We start from the raw sequence: 12908 nt of genomic DNA, 5'->3' as shown, positions 1-12908 counted from the left end.
TGATATCTAACCGGAAATAATGTATTTTAGCTATTTATTTTCATTGAGAATAATGGCTACCCGATGCCGAAATAAAAATCTCTCGTTTAAAATACATTCTAATAAAACGATACTATTATTTTCATTAAATATAGCAATACGTTATTATTTGAATTGTTTCATTGAAGATTATTTACAAACTTTATATAATTACAATGTCTTATATATATCCATGTATATACAATAAATAGTTCTGAAACTATAGACTAAAAAAACATAAACACAACTATAAAATACTATTATCTATGGTGGTGTAAAACCTTGTATGGCACACCATCTAAACATCCGCATTTCTCTAAATATATCACATGATAAATATACTTATTTTATTAATATTCTGGGCATTCAAGGATTTTAAGAATCCGGTAAAATAGACTTCTTTGGTAGGTCAGGTTGGGCTTCAATATTTTTGCCGGAATCTCTGTAGTTCCAACCATTGTAAGCAAGATGTTGGGCTGAGTTATCATCCCTGAAGTGGAAGGAGCCGTGACCGTGGGCTGGTGAGTATTCCTCTTGGTATGTATGTGACTCAACGAAAGTAGGTTGCTCTCTAATATACAAAAAATGGAGGTTCAGAAAATAAAAAGAACGCATTATTACTATAATTGTTTTAGTCATATTTTATGAATGTTAATTGGGTTGAAAAGTATATTCCTTTAGGCAAGGTAGAGCTTTAACTTTTCAACAAAATTTGATCGTACTGATATGAAATCTTACCTATAATGGGATGGATAAGCGACACCAGCTGCACTGTAATGTGGTCCAGCGAATTGACCGGGTCCGAAAGCTGATTGGAAATTCGGTTTGCAGAATTTAAAGTAGGCTATAACTCCTGAAAAACAAAAGCCACGTATTACATTTTGCAGCATTAAAAAGGCGAACGTTTCGTAATAAAGAAAACGATCGACAGTAATAAAGAAATGGTTTTTCCGGGTTTAGTGTAATTTTCTCTTAGTTCGTTGACATAAATGTTACGTATAGCAAAACAAGTTTAGAATAACTTTTTAGGGCTATTTCATATTTAACTGAAACCAAATTTGTCGAATTTGTAATTAATCTACTTGTTTTTATTTGCCTCATAAATTGCCTGCTTCAATCAAATATCTCATTTGCCTAGAAGATTATTCTAGGGACTTCTATGTGTAGATGTCTAGAAATTGAATGATTTCTACCAATTTCAAAGACCTGATGATATTGCAAAATCTGTAGCTAAACTATATTCGTCTTGTATTTTTCTTATAGTGAGAAAGTGAATTCATTTCAGTCAAAATACTTCAATATTACTGACAATGCTAGACCTACGATGTCCCCCGTGAAGTACTTCATTAATTACTTATAGAAAACTGAATGAAATAGTTCTCACTGACTTCTTTTAAAGCAACTTTACTTTAATGGAGCTCTGTAGGGATTGGTATAATCAAAAGTTGAAAATGCTAATCAATGCAGGCAGAATGTTTTTGGTTCCACTACAAACGTTTGCGCACTTGACAGAGTTTCAGAAATATCCAACTTAATTTTATTGTGCTTTTAATTTAGTTTCATATTATCTTTAGCCATTTGATTCATGATATTTTGCAACAGTTTGATTCAACAATCTCTATAACAACTCCACAATAGTCTCAACAACAATCTCAATTCATTCAGTACACCAACTCTCTCATATCACCCATCGTATTTTTGTAATAATATGTATTATTAATATTGTACACAACTACGCTATTTAACAATTTGTCTGAATAACAACACAGATCAAAATAATATTTTTTCGTGGGTATAGTGTTCGTCCTAAAATATTGGCATATTATTTCACGTTCTATAGCGTCGGATGTCGAGCAGTTTTATTAGCAAATGATAACAGTTGCCTGTAGGTGAACATGTAATGAAATATTTTTCTTTATATACTATGGTGAATGCTCACTTTCAATTTTCTTTAGATGTTAAGTCTTGTTGTCAGAATTCAAGATATAATAAAATAGAGAATATGTTAATTTAGTCCTTAGGATTGCTTCATATTTTTGTTATAATAAGAAACTGGAGTGAGAAAGACCGAGCTAAGAAAACATACCGCTATGTTTTTATGATCTTTGTCTATATTAAAATGGGCACGAAGTATTATTACGAGAACATCTGACTGCTGTAATTATTATTTGTTTTATATATCTTTAGCGTATTTCGATAACGAAATGTATGCAATAATAAAGAAGCAAATTACTATTCGCAGCCTATATATAGCACACTTAAAATGAATAAATCAATAATAAGTATAAAGAAATATTTTTGAGTTCGAGTTTTATTAAGATATTATGGTGAAGGTCACTTATATATATACATACTTTCAGAGATATAGACCGTTTTCGATAAGAAACATTTTAACAAGTACCAAATGATTTGACCAAATGTTTAGTTCTGTTTACCATTTCAGCATTAATATACTGATGCCTGACGATGACTTGCAACTTGTGCGTGTTTACTTTATCAGGAACCATGTTCTTCAAAGCAAATAACTATAATATATTTTGGCACTCTATTTACTTTAAATCATAACATGTCCAAAGAGACGTCGTAAAGTCCGTATAGAAGAAAATATTGGTGCTGAAGAGTATAGCTCAGTAAAAGGTCCGAATGAATAAAATATGCATAAAATTTTCATATACCTCACGGGAGATCTGAATGATGGACCTCATTTGTAGTTGAAAACCTGTGTCATTAATCTAAACTGATGCTTTGGAAGTGAAGATAGTCCTCACGTCTACATTGGCATCATTATATGGATTCAAGAAAACTGGCTGTATGGTGTAATTTATGTACTGGTAGAGTGATCGGTATATACCATTTTTTGAAAACTATGGTAGAACTGAATGACTGGGATGCGAATAGGGAATACCATAGATGCAGAAATTAGAGGCGATACTTCAATATAATTTTGTTACACTGGATAGAGACCACGCCCTTCTCCGTGATCTTTCCTTAAGAGGGGGGTATTAAATTATACGACCAGTATAGCGCTACTTATTATCCCCCAGAAAGCGACTCTGTATAAAATGCTAGACCGTCCAGTCTGCCGCTACAGAGTACAGGTTTGGTACAGGTACGTCTCTGAGAGACAACTTGAACTACTCCAAGTGTTCCAATCCAAAAAAGTCCAAGTGTTACTCAATGGTTTATGAGCAACGTTAACACTCACTTCGAATCAGGCATCCCGTTCGTGAAGAGTTTCACCAACATGTTCAGTTTACGATTTATAGACGCCTTAGAACACCTTGATAAAATCCCTACCGATCCACAAACCTCGGTAGTAAACCAACTACGACAATCCCAGCCGTAAGGGTAGCCGTAGCGGTAGCCGTAGGGTCTCTGTCGTCCGCAAGAGACTTCACTATCCAAAACCCGAAGCGACATCAGCAAAAGACTATTTGGTTCTAGCTGGTCATTTTGGAATAACAAAAAAAATGTGTTGGTTACATACTGTACTATGATCTGAAGGGTCATTAGTTTTGAATCATGTTATGAGTAAGATATCTGAAAATATTCGTCGGGATTATTCTTACCTATTTTACACTCAGTGTTGCTTTGTATTGTCATTCATCCAGTCACCTCTTCTTTTCGTTAAATAAAACAGCTTTTTTCTAAATAAATTAATAGTTCTTGTTTTTTAAACCCTTTCACATTTTAAAATCTGAAATTTAATACAATAATCCACTAATAAATATGTTTTCCCATTTTGTTTTTCCATGAAATTATAAGTTTCTCAAAAATAACAAAACCATATAACTGGTTCGATTTTATAAAATATATCGTAAAATATTCGAAGTGTACGGTGGTTACACCGAAACAAGGAAGGAATATTTAAATAAAAGATTATCTCGATGTCTTCGGCTGTGTTAACACCGAAAATCTCGGCGCTTTAACGAACTTTCTAACAACAGCTCGAAACATTTTTTCATTAATTTTGTTTATGATAATAAAAACAATACTGTAACGACAACGGAGCCTCCCTGAGGAGAGAAAGTTGTGATTTTCTGTGATGAGGTAACTTGTAATGTCGAGAGACAGTCCGAAAATTTTGCGGTATTAAAACTTTGTCCGCTCTAAAACTTTCGGCTCATCTACATTTTCGCATCGGCGGAAACGCTGAACGGGCCGATTCGTAAAATATTAAGTTGTGCTTACCTGGAATAACGATGGCGAGGAAGCTGAGGACCTTTTTGAATGACGCCAGTCCCAGAATTAAAGGCAGGAACAACAGCAATTTCAATTTAAAAATTTTAAGGATGAGCAGCATGGGAATGAAGAGCTTTTTCAATTGTTTCCTCTCTACAAATTGAACAAAAAGGATTATTATCAAATGGATATGTACTGAAATATAGATACGTTAAATTAAAATACATGGAACTATAATTTTATATTTTCTACAATGTTTTCCCCCTAGGGCAAGACATCATTTTTGTGACAAAACTTAATATAAGGGAACTCAATTGCTTTTATATCTTTTCGAAACTGTTCATTGAGTATTACATTGAAATGGTCTAGTTCGCCACAGAAGTCTGTGAGGAATTCGTTCATCTTTCATTCGACAGATTTGCCCAAACTGTTATATTCTGCATCACTATATATATTCTTGGACAAATTGTCACATCTTGAACATTCATTTCATGATTCTGGACAACGAATGAGATTCAGCATTGGATACCGAACATGGGCTGGCCTTCGATGAAACGTACATATTGCATTTGTTGTTAGGAACAAACGTTCGTTGGGTATGAATACATATTTTTCAACAGCGGCGGCGATTACAGTTTCGCGCATTCGTCGATTCCATTCATTTCCTTTAGTGTCACCGACACCCTGCGGAATGCAAGCGAATGCCAACAAACCTTCGTTGACCGTCGTCAAACCATCCAAACAGAAGTAAAAATATCCTAACAGACCCATTCGTTGTCGTTGGTTGGCCAGGTCTGTACGCAGCATAATACGATATTTGACAAAAATATGCAGAATCTGCCTTAGGCATCCAAATGGAACGATCCATACAGAAAGAGCGGCATGACAAACTCTTTCATATGCACCAGCAGATGCCAATAGTAGATGCTATTTTCTTCTTCTGTATTACTGATCCCTAGATTATTTGAAGCGCTATACTTATTCTATGTGAATCTCATTCAATTACAGGCGTCAGTCTGTCAGTTGTTAACACATTGTTTTTTTCATCATTAATTTTGAAGCCATATATCTTTGCATCGCGAACTATGTCAATGTAGAAGAATGCTAGGAGCGTCAACATCTATATCAGTCAATTTAGCACTCCTTGACGAAGACCAGCTCAAATCTCAAATAAATTCGATAAATAATTTCGCACACAGCTAATGTAACCATAGTCTGAAGATGCTTGGAAAAGTTTAAACATGTTTAGGGATACGTGTTCAGCTTGCTGTTGATGTTACTAAAATCAAACATTTTTAATTTGTTGAATAAATTTAAGGTTTGTTTTTATCAGTGTGATAAATACGAATAAGAATACACGAAATAAGTGCATAAGAAGAGCGAAATGATATAATGATAAAATAATCGCCCTATCGATAACATATTCTTTAAACAGTTCAATCAAATTGGGTCTGGAATTGAAGGGAATGTAGGGAAATAGACTAGTACTCCTTAATAACACTCTAGGATTCTTGCATCAAAAGAACTGAAAGATAAAAAGATAACTTTTGCCATACTGATAACATAAACATAATTTTAATAAAAATACAGAAATATTATCAATGAAATGGTACCAGAGAGCTCTTAACAGAGGAAAAGCTGATTTTAGAAATACTGAATTCAGAAAAATGGATATATTTTTTCAAAATTTAAACATAATAATGACAATATGCCAATTTAGATCAGATTGGGTTTGTAATGTAGGGGAATCTAAAACTAGTACTATTTAAAGAAACTCTAGGATACTTGAACCAAACGAACGTGTTTTCAGTCAGCAAATGTACCTGTGCAGCAATATACGAAATCAAACCGTTGGAAATTGGATCTATTATAAAAATTGGGTATAGGAGATCTAAAAATGTACATAATTGAGAAAGCCAGATTGATTATTTTTGATTATGTAGATTTTATAGGTTATTTCATTTCAGTGCCCCCGTCTTCAACTTCCCAATTGCCTCATCCTCCTCTATTTCTATGAAGAAGAAGTTTTTAAGCACTCTGTGATAACCCCGCCATTTAGCTGTACTGTTTTTCAAGTTGGAGTGAAATATAACTTATAACTTATTATTTATTTGCTACTTGCTACTTTTATAAATTACTTTTATATAAATACTACTTTCGTATAAAAATCAAGAGAATCCAAGCCAAGAGATTTTTTTCATTAATTACATATTACATTACATATGCTTAGTGCAATCTTAATTTACAAATTAACTCATTACTTCTGTTCTGACGTACTTGTAATAATACAAAAATGCAAGGCGTGAACGGAATTAATACATCAGTATGTATTTGCGAAATAATAGATTAAATAAAAATAATATAATACCACAATTTCCATTTGCAAAATACTTTTACATATATGTTCAGCTAATGTCTCCAGGGATGGTGATTGTTTCTCTTTGAAATAGGCAAACAATTTTAGTGGTGTTTGATTTCGAATAAAATGCCTTTCAATTCAACAAAGAGGCCAAAATGGGATCGCTAAACACATTTCAATGCTACGAAAACAGTCTCGTGTGTATTGTTGCTGATATTAATGGTTTCTAGGGTTTTCTCCTCATTCAAGTAGAGATAAATTGTGTTTTTTTTTAGGTTTCCAGGGAATTTGCCTCAAAAGAAGCTGTGCGTTACTTGTCATATACAGTTCGATTTATAATATTACCCACAATTTATTATTTTTAGGAAATTTAAGATAGTTTTCCGATAAAATAGTCAAAGTGTATTATTAACAGTAAAACGTATTACAAATTGATGAGAATTCATTAAATTTTCTCCCTCCTCTTTAATCTATTTTTATTAATTTAAAAAAATTATTACAGATTTATTTAATAAGGAACAATTTAACTTCAAATAAGTTGCTTTTAAGAGAAGTAGACAATCACTCAAACCAACTAATTAAATCAAACCAAATATTGTGAATAGATTAAGTAAAAATAATAATTAATTAGTAAAATGCTTGAAAATAATAGGAAGGAAAAAATGTGGACTGAAGTACTAGAAAAATACAAAAACACAAATGACATAAATGCCCTAAGAATATTCAATATTTGTAAGCCAAGAAAACTAGTTATCAAGGGAAGAGAACAATAATGAAAGTTTATATATTCACTTTATGTCTGTCCCTTGTATCTAACTGTATGTTACTGGCACACTGTATGTTAAATAGCAATTGGAATAACAGAATTGCAAGTAACAGAATTTATGAAAATTCTTTACGTAAACCCTTGTTAACAAAAATAGATAAAATGAAATTAAAGCACAAAGAAGATGTTCCAAAGTTAGGGAAGATACTTGTTCTTAGTCTTTTTTTAACATATTACTAAACCATTTTCCGGAACCTGTTGGCTCAACCTACAATAAATTATATATAAGACGAGAACTTTAACAGAAATAGTACTTCTTACATATTGCGTGGTATGTAGAATATATTTTATTACTATAAGAAACTATTTTGCACTAATTGTTAAGTTAATGTCAAAATAACTTAAACGAAACTAATTTAAATAAAAAACCGAAAAACACTTACTGAATATGGAATCCTTCTTATCTTCAATAACATCTATTTCACCAACAATTTCATCAAGGAATCTGGGCGCATATTTACCACTTTCTGTTACTTCATTATCGAAATCTACCTCAATAGCAGTTGATTTTAAGAATTTCTCCACCTGAAAATAGGGTTTCCATTATATTATAGGACGGAATAATACAAAATTGAGAACCCTTACCTTTCGCATTCCAAATTTCACCAAAGAATCCCATTCCGAGTCATCTGATCTGGGCGCTGACGAGTATTCATATGATTCCTGTCCTAGTGCTCTTAAGTGAGTCTCGGGCAACCTCAGAACTCGAGCTTTTTCCGTCAATATATATGATTGCTGAGAATATAATTCTAATTAATAAAATTTTAATTATATGCGATATCAATTGATTTTGAAATTGCTTGAGCTGCTCATATTAAAATGAAAAATAAATAAGTTGCATGGATTTGTTTAAAATAGACATATTCTTCTAAATTTTTTTAATCTCATAAGTGATGAGGATTTAATTATAAGGATTTTTTATATATTTTATGGGACCTACAATATTGTCTATGTAGTCGTTCCAATAAATCCACACATTTTTCGATAAAATAAAGTAGTTTTTATATTAATGGTTATGCGTTTCATAATTTATATTACTTATAGGAAATACATATTGAAAAATACGAATACAGAAATTGAAATATAAAAGAAAAATACAGAACAATAAGCAAAAGTATTGAGTGAGGCATTCTTTTGACACCTGAGAACAGGAAATAGACGCTGGTGGTCAGATCTGGAGAATACGGTGGATGAGGAAGCAATTCGAAGCCCAATTCACAGATTTTTGCCATCATTTTCACTGACTTGTGACACGGTGCATTGTCTTGGTGAAGCTGTACTTTTTTCGGTCATTTTGTTCTTAAAACATTCGGATAATTGTCGATTGGACTTCGAAGTGAAATGGTTAAACCATGTTTCATCCATTGTCACATATCGACGCAAAAACGCTTGGTTATCTTTAACATTGCCCCAAATCATCAACTCGTCGTTGTTTTTGGTCAAAAGTGAACCCGCGCGGCTCCCACTGTGCACAGAGCTTTATCATACCCAAATATTCGTGTATGATATGATGTACGCGTTCAGTGGATTTCTTTAGAGTGTTTGCTATTTCATTCAATTTCAATTTACAGTCATTCAAAATCATTTTGTCAATTTTTTTATGTTTTCGTCGGAAAAAACCTCTTTTTGGCATCCACTTCACCGTCTTCGGTGCTCATTTCACCACGTCTAAACTTAACATACCAATCCTTGGTGGTTGATTTTCCCGGGGCAGTGTCCCAAAACTCGGCATTACGCCAAGTTTTGCGTCAACTGTATTTTTTCCGTTCAAAAAGCAATATTTCATCAACACGCAATTCCTTTTTATTCATTTTTTCACAATAACAAAAGTTGCTTCACTCAAAATGCTATAATTCACAAACTAGTGATCCGAAACCTGCCAAATTTAGACACGCATCTTTTGAGGGTCAGGGCTAACTAAAAACAGATGGATTTAATACTAGTAGCACCATCTATGTGTCAAACCGGGGACTTTTCAATTGACCTGTTATAGATAATTGTGCAGGGTGATAAATATCTTTGTAATTTGATCAAAAAACAGCATTAGATGACTTGACGACAGTAGCGTTAAGGAGGTTGCAGCTGGGCTTATTATTTTGCTTTTAAGGCCTGAACTGAAGCAATAATAATAGTTATTAATGCTAGAGCTTAACAAAGTACGTAAAATGTACTGTCACAGCTTTATGATAGCACAAAAAGGACATTATATTATTTTATGTGGAATATAAAGGCTAATTTTATACAATTCTGTAATGTGATGCAAAATATACTCCAAAGTAATTTTTCTGTGATAGTATATAGAGCGCTTTTTCAAGAATTAAAAGTATATTAGCATTCATGAAATGATCATTTGTATATTTAAATTTATAAATAATAGTGATACTTAAATACTTTTAAAAAGCAAGAAAATTAAATACCAGAATTGTATCGGTTCCAGGTTGATTTTGTGGATTTTTAAAATAATTGCGTAATTTTTTGTGGTTATTTTAGTTCGCGTCTAACCAACTTACTTGATTGAAAAAATCGTCCAGCGATGCCAAGGCTCTACTTTGGAAACAGGAAGCCAGATCTCCGTTCAGACATTGGGCATTTGTTTTCGCCAGATAGGGATCTTGATCTGGACCCGTGCCCAGACCGATCCAGTCGAGCAGATTTCGACCTAAAAAATTCCAAAAAATAAATGGAAAAGTTCACATTAATTCCTCTACGCGTTCAATAGAGAAAGAGGAAAATGGAAAAGGAAAATTGTATTTGAATTGTAGAGTAGTTTGACCTAAATCAATTCCCGACACAGATAAAAGACATTTTTGTGGAATAGTTTATTCAGTTCTATACATAATAAAAAGAACTTTTGATTTATAGCTACTTATCTTTGTCCTAAGTGTAATCCTCTTAGATTTCTGATGTTAACAAACTGAATTCATGTATTAGAATATTTTTTACTATAATAATTGTAGTTTTTATAGTTTACTGTTGTTTTTATTTAATTCTCACACTTCTTTTCGTCGGTTTCTTTAACAAATTTAACTTTAATAAGTCACTAGATTTTTATAATTAAATGACTAAATTATTCAGAAAAAAAATAATATATATATATATATACATATAAATAAGTAATTGTATCTTTATCAATATCAGTATTTATTAATATTCTTTTGTTAATCTTTTAAGGTAATATGGAGAGAACTTGGACCATTAATAGATTAAGCCAATTAATTAATTAAACATAATTCAAATTCAATTTATTCCATTCTTTATCAATAATTTGTTTAATCATATTTATTTTCATTACATTTGAAATACTGAGTATACTTAATCAATAAAACTGAAAACAAATAAATTAAATATCATAAATATATGAGAAAGTATAAATATATATTTCTATTACCGCTCAATTAATAATGTTCTTGACGATAAACAATATTATTTTGTGGAATAGTACCTATTTATCAATCTTTGATGAATATCACTTGTTTATGAAAATAGCTTTAGTATATATTAAATATTTAGTAGCTGATTTTTTTTCGTAATAGTTGGCGTAATTCCAAAATATAAAAGGCAATCATTTATTTTATTATTTAATATTGGACATTAAAGAAAAAGCTAAACTAATTCAATTCATATATTAATCTTTTAAATACTTATGGTGTTTTGGAACTTATTATTAACAACTGGAAACAAATACAGGTACTATCATTAAATATTGAAATTAAGTAATAGCAAATATTTACCCTTAATTATTAATAATTAAACAGAAAAAGAAAGAAAATTTTACTTAAAAAATCATTTAAAGTAACTAAAATTACTTATTTTTATATACATAAACATATATAAGTAATTATTAGATTGTTATATTTACAAGTTCGATTTTTAACAGACTAATAATCAGTAATATTATTTCAATTTATGAGTTTTCTCTCCGAATTCATTGTTGATATAAGGTAATATTTAAGACTATATAATCTCACCCGTTCATAATGAAACACCAAACAGAACTGTTACTAAACTCGACGTCGTTATAATCGCAACGTTGTCTGTTGACCTCAGCTTACCTTGTCTTGCATCTTGCGGCTGACCTGGACCAAAAGTTGGCGGATTTTGTACTTGGAGGGCCACCAGCGTCGCACTAGACATGAGGAATAACCACTTTGCTAGCCACAACATTATTCTTTCTTTATTTTTAAAATTTTATTTTATTAGCGAAGAAGCCAGGCAATCAAATACGATCAGAAATCGAGAACGATAGCGAAGTATGCGAGTAGGTCAAATAACTGTACACGGCCGGTACTAGCGTAATGATTAACACAAGTAAAATTCACGAAAAACTATTTTATTGTCAAGGTGTATGTACATTCGTAATCGCTCGTTGCCGAAAATGTAATACCGAGGTAAAAGACCTCAACTAGTATTATATATTGGATCGTCGGGAGGGTGGTGTGAAGTCATTGCTGGCTGTTAAGGGTTATGTAACGAAGGAGATCGCGGATTTACCCAGGAGAAAGTACTGCTTCGTTGCGCTATGGCACTAACCTTGCTCGGTCGATCCGAACCACTTATCGAAGACAATTTTTCGGTTATGGTTACGCACGATTTTGTTATTGTTCATTCGGGGAATTTTGGTTGCAGATATTATTTTCCAGGTCATAAAATATGATTGATGCAATAGAATTTATTGTGTGTGTAGTAATATGCTTTACGGAAAATACGCATATTAAATATGAATGAACGCTATAGTTATATAAATTATATAATATACTACTTGATTCATAAAAATAACATATTTCTATAACTCACATTTTCTTGTAGCTCATAAGTAAGTTAATAGAAATATTACGTTCGGAAAAAGTGTATTTCAACAATTTCGAGAAAACGCTGCTGTTGCAGCTGCAGAAGTCATATACGAATATTCTTCTGTATTATTATTCATAAATATTTGTAAACCTTCCATTTGCTGCCTTGCCTTGTGATTTACGATAGCAAGTAATAACAGGTGTCAATACGTTGGTCCCTTCCTCATTGATTCTCTAAAGTTAAAGGGTTCTACAATTTGAAGTATATCTTGAATAATGTTTAAAGCATATCTGTATAATCGAATATAAGGCTACCATCTGCAAACATCAAGTCAGTCAAGAAAATTGAAGCAGTATGATGAACCTTTGATGTCTTTTAAGGTTAAGCCTCCTTCTATATATTTTTTCCATAATTACAACCACTACTATATTTAAAATGGAGAGCAGTAGCAGGCATTGATTTTAAATTAATTGGACAAATAATAAACAAATACACCCTTCATAGAATCATCATAAGACACCTGATTAGATTTAACAAATTTTGGGAATATAAAACCACAATGGCAGCAATCTTATCAACATAGTATAGCTATTCCGGTTAATTTTCGTATAATTGATGGGAGTCTTATTCATCAATAGTTTATAAGAACTTTACTATTTACCAATATTATTTTTCAATATTGGACTAATTATGTTTCTTTTCCATTCTCACTACATAAGTCAGTTCTGTAAG

At 31.8% G+C, this 12908-nt stretch overlaps 1 protein-coding gene across 1 annotated transcript; it reads right to left on the bottom strand.

Annotated features, from left to right (window-relative positions):
- Positions 1–279: 279 nt before the first annotated feature.
- Positions 280–11694, bottom strand: Osi2 (DUF1676 domain-containing protein Osi2). Its single transcript, XM_076410634.1, has 7 exons — positions 11438–11694; positions 9896–10044; positions 7971–8120; positions 7769–7910; positions 4210–4353; positions 757–871; positions 280–589 (listed from the first exon to the last, which is right to left on the bottom strand). The coding sequence occupies exons 1-7, from the start codon at positions 11547–11549 to the stop codon at positions 394–396; spliced, it is 1008 nt and encodes a 335-aa protein (XP_076266749.1). The 5' UTR covers positions 11550–11694; the 3' UTR covers positions 280–393.
- Between the last annotated feature and the right edge of the window lie 1214 nt (positions 11695–12908).

The sequence above is a fragment of the Rhynchophorus ferrugineus genome, unplaced genomic scaffold (genome assembly GCF_030347505.1).
Source record: "Rhynchophorus ferrugineus isolate W39M unplaced genomic scaffold, kcgeb_rfMv2 rfM7, whole genome shotgun sequence".
In the NCBI taxonomy this organism is placed as follows: domain Eukaryota; kingdom Metazoa; phylum Arthropoda; class Insecta; order Coleoptera; family Curculionidae; genus Rhynchophorus; species Rhynchophorus ferrugineus.
This window is presented reverse-complemented; position numbering and strand designations above follow the sequence as displayed.